We start from the raw sequence: 14378 nt of genomic DNA on the forward strand, positions 1-14378 counted from the left end.
ATACCAGTCAATCATCACTGACCATGTGCATACCTTCATGGTCACAATTTACCAATTTTCTAATGGTTACTTCCAGCATGATAATGCACCATGTCCCAAAACAAAAGTCTGAAACTGATTTCATGAGATTAACAGCATGAAAGTACACCTGAAAAATCTGCAGCAACTGCATGATGCAGTCATGTCAGTAAGGACCAGAATCTCGAAGGAATGTTTCCAACCAACATCTTGTGAAGCACGAAATGTAGAAAACACAAGAACACTTTTTTTTTTAGAAATTCAAACGTATTTCATGAATGTATGTATATGTTGCTAGAAAATAATGAATTCAGTTAACAAAGACTTTTAAATGCCATTTATACATCCCTAAAAATTGGTAACAGGGCTGCAAAAGATGCAGTGCCCTTCAGAGATAAAGCAGCAAGTTAAGCACTTAGTTTAATTAATACTTTGTCAAAAACACCAAAGAAAAAAGTAAATTTTTAAAGAGTTTCAAGGTCTAAAACAAACTATTTTCATGGAAAGTGCCAGATACACTCATCTATGATTCCTGCTCTTAGTTCAGAGTACTTCCATTAGATTGGGACATGAATAAAAACTAAAGAAAGAAAGAAACCAACTTGCTCCTGTTATCAATCCAAGTTGGTGCCCATGCTTAAAGATCAGTTATCAGTGTCGGAAGAGAAAAAGTGGTATCAGTGCATCCCTAGTGTCATGATAGATGTGACCAAAATGCAACACAACATGAGAGACTAGGTAATTTTACCATACTAGGCACACACAATGCAGAGATAATGCTTCTGCTCAAATTTAAATTACTGCAGGGTGACTGTTTTCATGTTGATTGAAGATCTCATCAGTGCTTAAGAGGAGCAGAAAGAGAAATCCCCTTTTTCTTTGCTTATATTATGAATACATTTGATTAAAAACTTTTTGATACCTGCGTTAGATCTATTTTAAAGCTCTTTTTTTCTGCCTCCACAGTTGCAAGGATTAAATCCTGTCTTATCCACTACAGTGCTCAATCAGTTTTTCCCGTTTTATCTTCAGACACCTACACAACTGCAAGTCCTGTCTAGCATGCAGTTGCTCTTCGTTTCTACAAAAGCAGCTTTTGGCCCAGAATTCTGCTGCTTGCCTTCCCAATAACACACAGTCCTGGCATGACATTACACCTGTTCTCCAAAACCTTCACTGCCACCCTGCAGAATATCACATTGATTTCAAGGTTCTCTTGCTCATTTACAACCTGCGCTCTATAACCTTGCATGTTTTTATTTATCCAACCTGCTTCTCTCTTATAACCCCACCCTTAGGTCATTACTTGGTATGCTTAACGTTCATCTGTCTGACTTCCACAGTCTTGGTAAGCGAGGCTGCTCTAATATTGCTGCTGTCTATGTAAAGCCCCATGTCTAATGTCAAACAGTATTGCAGTCTTTCCACATTCAAATCTTATTTCAAAATGTGTTTCCCAAGTGTACATTTCACCCTCGACTTAAAAACAGGTGCATTTACTATACCTTTGGACTTCAACTTTTTACAGGGCTTTTATTTCCTGTGGCTGAACTTGTTTGCCTGCTGTTTTTTGTTTACATCATACAGCAGTGTTGGCAGCTACTTCAAAACACACAATAATGTTAGTTTAAATTTCACAATATGGGAGAATGTTCATCATTCTTATTTGGCAATAAATGTTGTTAAAAAAACGTCCACGTTGTAGAAACAATGTTAATTATACAAATAGTCTTGTTGTCTTGAAAACTGACAGCTTAAAGCTTAGCATCTACAAAGCTTGGCATCTAAAGCACTGCGGTTACACAGTACTGAAGTTGGCTTCCTATTCACCAGTCAAATTTGCAGTTACACCTTGTGTGCAGCAGTTATACGGTGCTATACGGTGCTTTGCTAATTCGTCACACTTGTTTATGATCATCCAACAAATTTTAATATAAAGACAACCCGAGTAAATACAAAATGCAGCTTTTAAATGATCATTCCGTTTATTAAAGATAGAATATTATCGATATTAAAGATTTATTCAAAACCTACATCACCCATGTGAAAACAGTAATTACCTCCCCAATTGTAATAACTGGTTGTGCCACACTTGGCAATAACAATGGCAATCAAATGATTGCGATAACTTGCGATGAATCTTTTACATCACTGTAGAGGAATTTTGGCCCACTCTGCTTTGCAGAATTGTTTTAATTTCACAACATTGGAAGGTTTTCGAGCATGAAGTGACCGTTTAAGGTCTTGAGATGGGACTCAAGTCAGGACTTTTGAGCCATTTAGAGGTGGACTTGCTTGTATTTTCCAGATTATTGTCCTGCTGCATAACCCAAATGTGTTTGAGCTTTAGGTCACAAACTGACAGACGACATTCTCCTTCAGGATTTTTTGCTAGAGAGCAGAATTCATTCACACTCCCACCACTATGTTCGACAGTTTGTATGATGTCTATATGGTGGAATGCAGTGTTAGATTTATGCCAAATATAACTGGATCCATGTGTTCCAAAAAGTTCCATCTTTGACTCATCAGTCCACAGAATCGTGGAAAAGTTTTGGGGGTCATGGCAAATGCGAGACGAGCCTTTGTGTTCTTTTTGGCCAGCAGTGGTTTGAGCCTCGCAACTCTCTCATGAATGCCATTTTTTTCTAGTTTCTTTCTTATTGTGCAATCATGTACATTGACCTTAACTGAGGAAAGTGAGGCCTGCAGTTCTACAGATGTTTGACTGCGTTCTTTTTTGACTGCCTGAATGATTCGTTGATGCGCTCTTGGTAAAATTTTCACCACTGTTACAGGTTTTTTTCATTTGTGTTTAATGGCTCTCACTGTGGCTCACTGAAGCTTTGTAACCCTTTCCAGAAGGGTAGATTTCAGTGACTTTGTTTTGCATCTGTATTTAAATCTCTTCAGAATGTGGCATTATGTGCTGCTTTTGAAGACCTTCTAGCCTGCTTCACATTGCCACACAGGTTCTATTTAAGTGATCTTTAGATTCAACAGGTCTGGCAGTAATCATGCCTGGGTGTGGTTAGTGAAACTGAAACCAATAGTCAATTGAATTTGGTTAACTAGTTGATATTGTAGCCAAGGGGGCAGTTAGTTTTTCACAACTAGGTAGGGCCAGGTAGGGCTGAACAGCATTTTTCATTCAAGTAATGAAGTCATCATTTAAAAACTGCATTTTGTGTTTACTTGGACTTGGGGCAAATAATTTTCACAGCACTGTGTAGTACATGGGCTTGATTGGGTAAAGTCCCCAATCGACTGATTAACTTAGTATTAGATGGAACCATTTTTGCCAGTAATCTTCACAAATTTGATGAAACTCTTTAGTTCTTTGGACAGTGTTTCTCCAGATTATGAGTATCAGGCTTTCTACTGTGCCTCTTTGATCTATATTTTAAAGTTTTCCAGCCCCTGACAAAGAACCCTCTTACATGATACTCCCTTCACTGTTGGGTCAGTATTGATTGGTGAAGGTCTAGAATGAGTTTGGCTGATCTAAGCTGAAGATATTTTTAATACTGCTTTGTGAATGGACAAAGGGCACACTTGACTACTTTACTTTTTCTGGGCTTGTACACAGTAAAGGAATACTCTGTTAATTTACAATACCTTACTGGCAGCAGTGTTGCCCAGTTTCAAAGACATCACAAAAAAACATCTAAAAAACTTCCACATTTTGATTGTTGCCTGACTTTAGAGGAAGATGTCTTCTCAACGTCTCTTCAGCTGACTTGTGCCCACAGGGCTTCTGTTTCAGAAAAGTATTTTTAGTGCCTACTTTTACTGTAAGGCTGATAATACTGTATGCGTTAATGTATTATAAAAATATTGTTACTGTATCAGGTCTTTGACCCAGTATAATGTGTACTGTAAATATTTTCACAGAATTCAACACAAGATGCTGTACAAAACTGTTAAGCACATTGAAAGTATCTTTCTGCCTTGAACACAGTACATTATTGTAGAAATCACAGAAGTCTTGTGTTTTTATAGACTGTGGGTTTGATATGACGTGGGTACTGTGGGAAACATTTCTGCCATTTTGGACTAGTATAGTTTCTCATCTTTTCATGTAATAATGGGCTGCTTGAAGGCTGTGCTCAATTGAGATCTAAAATAGAACTAAATACAAGTCTTAATAAAGTAATATCTGCAGATTTCAGCCACAATTAACTTACCTATATTTCCTGTTTAAATTTTCTTATTTTTTCCCAAATTGTATTATTAGGTTTTTAAGAGTTGACAAAAATTATATTTTTTTCTTTCAGGATCTAAACCAAGATCAAACGTAGTCCTGCTTGGGAGGGAAAATGAAGCAAAGACCTCAATATCTAAACTTCTACTTGGTAAAAAATTCTCTACATCTCACCAGAAAGTGGAACAGAAGTCCAGCTCAGTGTGTGTAAGGAAGGAGGGAGAAGTGTGTGGACGTCTGATCGATCTGGTGGAGATGCCAGCTCTCTACAACACTCAGCTCTCTGAAGAGGAAGTGATGCAAGAGGCTTTCCACTGTGTCTCTCTCTGTGATCCTGGAGTTCATGCCTTTTTCATAGTCATTTCTGAAGGCCGCCTCACTGATGAAGACAAAGCAGAAATGGAGATGATCCAGAGAATCTTCAGCTCAAGGCTCAACAAGAACACCATAGTCCTAATCAGCCGGCAATCTCAGAGCAAAGAACTGGATGCCAGTGTTAAGAAAGTGATAAAGGCTTTTGGCAGACGATACAAATTTTTAGACAGCAAAACAGATTCAACACAGCTGATTAAATGTTTGGAGATGCTTCATACAGAGAGCAGAGGGAGCCTGTACACCATGGACATGTATGTAGAAGCCCAGGTTACAACACAGCTGCAGTACAAAAAACACATTCAAAATCTACAACAGAAAATCAGTGATCTTGAACGGAGGAACTGGAGTCAAATACAAGGTAAGTTCTAATTTTTGTGAAAATCAGAACAATATGAGCTGTTTTTTATAATAATGTCCACTAATAATGTGTGTTTTAAATAAAAGTGTATATATTGTATTTTATATTAAAATTCATGGATTGTTTACTTAGGGTTTTGGCATTCATTCAGTTATTAAGGTGTGATTCAAATGTATTTTCAAAAACACTTTTCACAGTCCTAAAATCAGTACCTAGATACACATTTATATCCAGTTTTATAAATTTTGTTGCACACTTTAAAAACCTTTTAAAAACTATAATTACATATTACATATACACATTTCTAATTGTCTTAGAATAAATTATTGATCTGCCTTCTTCTAGTAATATGACCTTATATGTTCATCTCAGGCTTCGTAATGTAACAGTGTGGATGAAATATCAGAGTTGATCATGCAGAAGCCATTAGTTCACAAAAATGACCTTTGGAATTATCCTGCAAATACAAACCCAATTCCAAAAATGTTTGAAATAAAAAATAGTAACTGTAAAATAGTAAAGGGATAGTAAGTAAAATGCAAATAAAAACAGAGAGCAGTAATTTAAAAATCTACTTTGACCTGTACTGATATACAACCCCATTTCCAAAAAAGTCGGGACGCTGTGCAAAATGTAAATAAGAACAAAATGCAATGATGTGTAAATCATTTAAACTCTATATTAAATTGAAAATAATACAAAGACAACATCACAAATGCTGAAACTGAGACAATCTATTGTTTTTTGAAAAATACTTGCCCATTTTGAATTTGATATCAACAACACTGGTAAAGTTGTGTAATGTTAAAAAAACACCTGGTGGTTGATTGGCAACAGGTCAGTAACATGATTGGGTATAAAAAAGCATCCCAGAGAGGCTGAGTCTTTCAGAAGTAAAGATGGGGAGGGGTTCACCACTCTGTCAAAGACTGCTCAGGCAAACAGTGCAACAATTCAAGAATAACATTTCTCAATGTATAGTAGCAAAAAACCTTTGCTTTTCATCATCTACGGTACATAATATCATGATCTTTGCGGCCACAGGTGGCACTACATTAAAAACAGACATGATTCTGTAGTGGAAATCACTGCATGGGCTCAGAATCACTTTTGAAAACCATTGTCTGTGAAAACAGTTTGTCGCTGCATCCACAAATGCAAGTTAAAACTATAAAAAGCAAAGAAGAAACTGCAGAAAGATGCAGAAGTGCTGCCACCTTCTCTGGGCCTGATCTCATTTAAAAGGATCTGAGGGGAAGTAGAAAAGTATTCTATGGTCGGATAAATCAACATATGAATTTCTTTTTGGAAATCATGGACACTGTGTCCTCCGGGCTAAAGACTACTCAGCTTGTTATTAAAGCACAGTTGAAAGCCAGTATTCATGATGGTATAGGGGTGCATTAATGCACATGTCAGGGATGACGTGCACATCTGTGAAGGCACCATTAATGCTGAATGACATATACATGTTTTAGCAACATATGCTGCCATCCAGACAACGTCTTTTTCAGGGAAGGCCTTGATTATTTGAGCAAGACAATGTGAAACCACATTCTGCATGTCTTACAACAGCATTGCACTGTATTGAAAGAGTCTGGGTGCTAAACTGACCTGCCTGCAGTCCAGACCTGTCACCCACTGAAAACATTTGGTGCATTATAAAATGAAAAATACAACAAATGAGACCCTGAACTGTTGAGCAGCTAAAATCCTATATCAAGTTAGAATGGGAAAACGTTTCACTTTCATAACTACAGCAATTGGTCTCCTCGGTTCCCAGACACTTACAAAGTGTTGTTAAAAGAAGAGGTGATAAAACACAGTGGAAAACATGCCCCCATCCCAACTTTTTTGGAATGTGTTGTTGGCATCAAATTAAAAATGTGCATATATTTTTCAAAAAACAATAACATTTCTTAATTTCAACATTTGATATGTTGTCTTTGTAGTATTTTCCTTTAAAAATATGGTTTAGATGATTTGTATATCACCGCATCCTATTTTTATTTAGAATCTGCACTGCGTCACAAAAGTACAAACACAAGATATGTAATGTTTAATTTTATCAGCTTTATTTCTTACGCTTATTCTAAAATTGAGAACTGCAATAGGTTCCCAAAAACTTGGGACAGATGCACTTTAAAACATATTAAATAGGGGATGCTGGTGTATGAAATATACATCCAGCGTCTAGCTTACCTCTGTGATGGAGATCACCACATGAGCTTGAGAATGCAAACCGTTGTTGATCCATTGCTGCATTAACAAATGCAAGTTAAGGCTGTACTATGCATGGTGGAAGTCATATGTCAACAACGTCCAGAAAGGCTGATGATTTCTCTGGGTTTGAACTCATTTGACATGGACTGATGCACAGTGGAAACATGTATTGTGGTCTGACAAGTCAATTTTTTTTATTGCTAATGGAAATAATGGATGTTGTGTTTTTTAAAGAAAAAAGGACCATCTAGATTGTTACCAGCATAAAGTTCAAAAGCCAGCATCAGTCATGGTAGGTGGGGAGGGGGAGGCTTTCTAGACATCTTATTTCAACATGACAACGCAAAGAAACGTTTTACGTTTTACATCAAAATTTGGATGGTGGATCTCCTGTTGAAGGTTCGTGCTGCAAGATCAATTCTGGTGGGGTTCTCCTTTTCGATGTTGCTGTCGGCTGAGATGTGACTGGCAAGGTATTTGTAGTCCTGTACTTCTTCCAGCTCCACTCCACATATGTTGGTTTTAGTTGCGTTCTTGTTCTTCAGTTTCATCACCTTGGTCTTGTCAGGGTGGATCTTGAGCCCCTTGCTTCTTGCTGTCTTTTCGACCCTGTCTGTTTTCTCTTGGATGTCTTTCTGGCTGTGGGAAAGCAGGGCAGCGTTGTCCGCAAAGTCTGTGTCTTTGAGTCGGGCGGTCAGTCCCCATACGATCCCCCTTGGCTTGTCTCCGGCTTTTCTCATCACCCAGTTGATGACGATGAGGAAGAGTACAGGCGAGATTACACAGCCCTGTCTGAGTCCAGTTTTCACATGGAACCACTCACTTTGTAGCCCATCATGTCCCTCACAGCACTGGTTGTTGGCGTACATGTCTCTCAGGACGTTGATGACTTTCGTTGGAAATCCATATATGCTCCAAGAATCTTCCAGAGCGAGGGGTGGTGGATGCTGTCAAATGCTTCTTCGAAATTCATGAAACTGATGTAGAGTGATGAGTTCCATTCAAGTGACTGTTCCACTATGGTGCACAAAACAAAGATCTGATCTGTGCATCCCCTAACACTTCTGACTCCTCCCTGCTCTTCTCTCAGGATCCTCTCGATGGCTTGTCTCATCCTCTGTAACAGGATTCTACAGATCTTCCCTGGTGCTGATAGTAGGTTGATGCCCCTCCAGTTGCCACACACTGACAGGTCGCCCTTCTTCAGTAGCTTTACAACGATGCCTTTCCTTCATGTTTCAGTGACTCTCCCTTCCTCCCACACTTTGTTTAAAAGTTCCTCTAGTGCCTTGGCGCTCGTAGAGGAGTTTGCCTTCAGCATGTCTGCAGTGATTCTGTCTTCACCAGGTGCCCTATTTCCCTTGGTCTGTTGATGGCTTCTTCTATCTTTTGCTGGGTGATTCTCCCATGTTTCATTTCTATGTGGAAACCTGTGTCTTCTGTCTCTGCTTCTTTCTCCGGGTCTGGTCTGTTCAGTATCTCTTTAAAGTGCACTAAATTTCACTAAGGTAGTAGCTGTATAAAAAGTGCTTTACAGGAAAGCAATGAAGTTCTGTCATAGAAATCAAACAAAATAATGTGGAATTTAGTGCTTTTTGTCCATTACTATTATTGCTTATTAACAGAAATAAAACAAAATAATCAAAGACTGCAACATAGTTAAATTAAGAAGATGAATACATAAAGAAAGGTATAATTTTAACTGAATGCTAAATTGAAGAGATTCAGTTTAGTGATTTGAGGTGTCTTAAAATTGTCTGATTGTCTAACCAAAAGGCACCAATCTGGGATAATGGAAAGTTCAATGATCTCCCCTGTACAGGTTCACCAAAAAGCCCTGAGGCCTTGCGGATTGTTCTGCTGGGGAAGACTGGAGTTGGGAAGAGTGCAACAGGAAACACCATCTTGGGGAAAGAGGACGTGTTTATGGAAGATATTGGTGGATCAGTTACTGTTGTGTGTCAGAAAGAGTCAGCTGACATACATGGGAGGCAGATCACTGTGGTTGACACTCCAGGACTGTTTGATACTAATGTTCCTAATGTGGAGATCACTAAAGAGATCACTAAGTGCATCTCCATGGCAGCTCCAGGTCCACATGTGTTCTTGCTGGTGCTGAGCATCGGACAGCGCTTCACCCAAGAGGAGCAAGACACAGTGAATATGATCAAGGATACATTTGGTGAAAAATGTAAAATGTACACTATAGTGGTCTTCAGTAAAGGAGATTTTCTAAAAGGAAACACAATTGAACAGTACATAGAGAAGTGTGGACCAACCTTGAAGAGATTTCTGTTTGACTTTGGTAACAGATATCATGTGCTCAACAACAGCAATAAAAGCAGCTCCACCCAGGTCACTGATCTACTGGAGAAGATCGACTCCATGGTGACAGTGAATGGAGGGAGCTGCTACACTAATGAGATGTTCCAGCAGGTAGAGAAAGCTCTACAAGATGAACAGGAGAGAATATTGAAGGAGAAAGAGGAGGAGATAGAAAGAGAGAAAGAAAGACTGAAAGCCAAATATGAAGCTGAAATGGAGGGAATGAGAGTAGAGATTCAGAAAGAAAAAGAAAAACAAGAAGCAGAAGGTAGAAGAAGAGAGAAAGAATTTAAAGAAAAAGAACTGGAGATAAAAAGAGAGATGACTGAAAGGGAAAGGAAACAAAGAGAAGACATAAAGAAAAGAAGAGAAGAAGATGAGAAAAAGATGCAAGAGTGGATGGCTGAGATTCACAGAGAAAGAGAGGAGAACAGACAACGGTGGGAGAAACAAAGAGAGGAAGATCAGAAACGGAGAAATCAGGAGGAGGAGGAAAGAAGAAAGAAAGAAGAAGAATGGAAGAAAAAACAGAATGAGGAAAGAGAGAAGTTTGAGAAAGAAAGAGAAGACATGGAGAAGAATGTAAGAGAAGAACTAATGAAATTACAGCAGGACTATAAACAAAAGGCAGAAGAGGAGGAGAAAAGGCGAAAGGAACTGGAAGAGAAAATCCAGCATGCGGAGGAAAGTAAAAAGAAGGAGCTACAAGAGCTGCAGTTAACTCAGCAGAGAGAGTGGATAAAGAGGATGGAGGAGGAGGAGAAGAGGAGAGAAAAACAACAGAAATATTGGGAGAAAACAATTGCATCAATGGAGGAAGCCTGGACTTTACAGCAGATTAGAAAGCAAAAACAACATGAATGGGAAAAAGAAAAAGAAATTGAGGGAAAAGATTTAAAAGAAAAGGAGAGAAAAGAGAAAGAAGAACAGGAGAGGAAACGAATAGAAAATGAGGCAAATGAAAAAATAAGACAGATGAAGGAACAACTGGAGGCACAAAGAGAGAAAGAGGAGAAAGAAAGAAATGAAAAAGAAGAACAACTCAGAGAGGAAATGGAGGAACAGCTACAGAAGCAGCTGGAGTCTTTTCGAAAAGAGAGAGAGGAAGAAGAGATTATACGGACTGAAGTTGAAAGGAGAAACCTTGAATTCATTATAGAGACTCACACCAGAGAGATAGAGAATCTTAAAACACTGACTGAAGTAGTAGCAAGAAAACAAGCAGAGGAGGAGTTTCATGCCAAACTTGATGAAAAGGTAAAAGAGGCAAGAGACAAAGGATTTGTAGAGGGCTGTGCAGAGGTAGAGGCAGAAAGAACAGCACTGGGCAGAAGAGTAGATCGATTTGTTCATAATGTTTGTAAAAAATAAAAAGAAAAAATGTTAAATTTGTTCACTTTCCAACAGAAGCTTCCCTGAAGCTCATACTGTTTTACTTTGCATGATCACAGTTTTGTATGACCGTTACTAAATGTTTTATTTTTAAACATTAGAGAATTATCAAATGCTATTTTTTAAAATCATAAATTACCATTTCACATGCATTGCTTTTTATTCCTGGACATCAGCAAACATACTGAACAGTTTGTCCACTATCAAGAACAGTATATTCATGATGGACAGATTATTAGACTTTCTCCATTATCTCACATTTAAATGTCAATCATGTGTAATGTTTTACATGTTTCACTAGGGCAGGGCAATTTGACATTTATATTGATTGTGATAAGTATGTCACAACATGTGACAATATGCTTTACTGAGGATATCGTGGATTTGCATGTTTAATTAGAAGGAAAATTCAACTGGATATAATGCAGTGAAACAGTTGAATACAGCTCATTGTACTTAAAAATGTGTCATTAGTTTGTCTTTGCCCATTTATTAAATGTTACAAAAAATCATGACATTGTGAAAACTACATTTTTGCTATATTGTTCATATGCTATATCATTTTGCTAGTCCCAATGTTAAGCACTGTGTTCCGTATAATCATCATCAAAAAGTATGACCTTTGTATTGTCTCTTCTATTGATGTATTAATGACCAAAGAATATCATTATATTGGGTGTCTGTGTGGCCTGTAGTATCTGCAGACAACTCCAGAATTGTTTGCATCCCATTAAAAAAACAAAATCCTATAAAAATAAACAATGCATATAATGATTAAAGTATTCCTTAACAATGTTTGGAGAAATTACTCACCATTTATCTAATAGAAATCTTTCAACTTGAGTGTTTTTCTTTTTAATGATAATAATTTAATTCAAAAAAAGGTTTCTCATTCTGTCCATGGAACTCCATACTGAGCATATTTTCCCCCATACAGTGAGGAAGATAGTAAGACAGGCAAAGAGGAACCCAAAAATCCTTGTCCCAGAACTGCACAAGGTTTTAAAATTTCAAAATCCACTTTCAGATACCACCAGAAGATTTTTGGAAAAGTTCCACAAAAGAAGACTTTCAGAAGAGCAAGCCACATGCAAAATGTCATTAAAACTACAAAGAAAATTGTGTGATGTGGTCAGATAAATTGAACTTCTGATCATGCACACCATTGTCACATTCGGTGACAAAAAACTGCATAGAGTGAAAAGTACCTGGTATCCACTATCAAATATGAAGGTGCATCGTTGATGCTTTGTGGCCGTTTTGCTGCTAGTGGTCTGGGGCTGTTGTAAAAATCAGTGGCATAATTTCACTAAATGCCAGGAGATATTATCCCAAAATCTGTCTTGACCTTATGAGCAAGATAGTGACCCCAAACACACAACAAAATCCACACAGAAATGTTTGCAGGAACACAGAATAAGAGTTTTGCAATGGCTCTCTCAGTCTCCAGACTGGAACCCAATTAAAAAACCCGTAGTGTGTATTGAAGAGGGTAGACCCAAGAATATCAGGAAACTGATAATGTTAGTAATAATGAGTAGTAGTCCAAGATCCTTAAACAAGTATTCTCCAACCTTGTTAAGCATAACAATAATCAGCTCAGTGCTGTTATTCTCACCAAGAGAGGCTTTACCAAATATTAATATTGCCTATTAATATTGCCAATATTTTTAAAACCTACTTTTAAAAAAATGTTACTAAGGCAAGCCAGAAGTAAATTTCTAGTATTGAATTTTTTAAATATGTGCATTTTCATGAAGGGTGCCAATAATTCTGGAGTTGACTGCATGACATATTAGCATATTTAGTTGTTGGAACAAAATAATTTTTCATTTTTTGATGTAATTTGAAAATGCCCTTTACATTATGTCAAAAAAATTCATGAATAATAGATCAATGCAAATGACCCAGAATTACTTGGGATAAATCATTACTACATTTCAAGTTTCAAGTTACACTACAAGTTTTTTCCTTTTTCTGTGCAGTTATAGCTTTAGAGACAGAAGTTTTTATTCTGACAGCACTAACATATTTCCTTTGCATCTTTTATATTTGTCTCTTACTGTCATACATGTGACATATATGCCAATTTATGTTCATATATGTTGGCCATATACCAAAATATATCACACACACAAAAAGCGTATATATAAACAGAAAAGATGATAGATGACATGCTAACAGTGTTATTTATTGAATATATGTTGCTGTTGTTTTAAAGTGAATTAAAGACCAAAAATAAACACAGTTCAACATTTATTTTTTTGTTTGTTTTTGCTTGATTGTAATTCTGCCATTTTGCAATTCAAGGTCACACCAAGTTGGCCCTTAATACGTAAATGTAATTTATCGAAGCTGAAAATTAGTACTTTTTTTATTTGGTTTGTGTCAAACTACCTTTTCAAACAAGTAAACGCACTAAGAGGAACACCTGGGGTGGATTTGGTGATTCTGGAGGTCCAGGCAAAAGACAGGAGTGGGGCCCCTGGATGCACATTTTTAAATTAGGTGAGAATCTGGACTCATATGTGGCTCATTTGTCTACACTGCAAGAACAATGTTCAGGCAAATCATCTTAAATCTAGTAGATATATCTAATATTTCTCATTTTGAGATTGTGGTAAACATATTAATAGATAACTTATTTCACGACAAGTCATTTTGTAAAGTGAAATTAGCTCACCATAATGGCAAATAATTTTGCTCGTTTTAAGAAACGGTGCCTTATACATATGTAAACATGAGCATTATGTGCAGTCTGCCTGTGCAGCCCCATGTTCTGAATGCAAAAACAAAGTTACCTTTGGAAGTAACAAACTTTTTTGCATTTTTGGGATTGCCTTGTCATCCCATAATAACATGGTGTAGCTATTTTCAGTTGTGTGTGTGTGTATGTGTGTGTAAAATATACACACACACACACACACACACACACACACATATATATATATATATATACATACTTCTTTATTGAGCAATTTCATGCTTAAATGGTTATCTGCAAATAGTTCTTCAGATTAATGGAGATGAGGTTCTAAATAGAACCTTTTTGAAACTGTGTTTATGTATCACCGAAAAGGATTCTTCTACTGGTACAAGCTTGACATCATTACAATAGCAGAACACTCTTTGGTGCTATATAGAACCAGTTAAAAAAAGTTTGAAAAATCTTTATGTCTATGTAGAACTGCATACAACACATTCTTCATGAATTAGAAGTGTGTACTTTGGAATACGTTAACATCACAATTACATTATATATAATTTGTGTTTTTATACGGGTCTTGGCTCAAAGGGGGTCCTAGATGGCTGCCTTCCTTCGCTTAGTGCATAGGCTGCGACTGTAGGAATATAAGCCCTATGAGTCACATTTTATTGTTACTCTAATTTAACAAAACAATAATAAGTGCTTATCAGCTTGAACTGTATGAAAGGATCAATTCACTCTGAGCCAACAATAAAAAAAAGGCCTTGTTCCACTTA

The 14378-nt window shown here is 37.2% G+C and overlaps 1 protein-coding gene across 1 annotated transcript in view; it reads left to right on the forward strand.

Moving 5' to 3' along the window:
• Positions 1–14378, forward strand: part of LOC118804498 — a 43639-nt gene that overhangs the window by 11509 nt on the left and 17752 nt on the right. Inside the window, exons 3-5 of the mRNA XM_036564985.1 lie at positions 4296–4955; positions 9001–10863; positions 13206–13230. Coding sequence (XP_036420878.1) covers positions 4296–4955; positions 9001–10863; positions 13206–13230 — 2548 coding nt within the window. The remainder of the gene's footprint in view (positions 1–4295; positions 4956–9000; positions 10864–13205; positions 13231–14378) is intronic.

The sequence above is a fragment of the Colossoma macropomum genome, unplaced genomic scaffold, assembly GCF_904425465.1.
Source record: "Colossoma macropomum unplaced genomic scaffold, Colossoma_macropomum, whole genome shotgun sequence".
Taxonomy (NCBI): Eukaryota; Metazoa; Chordata; class Actinopteri; order Characiformes; family Serrasalmidae; genus Colossoma; species Colossoma macropomum.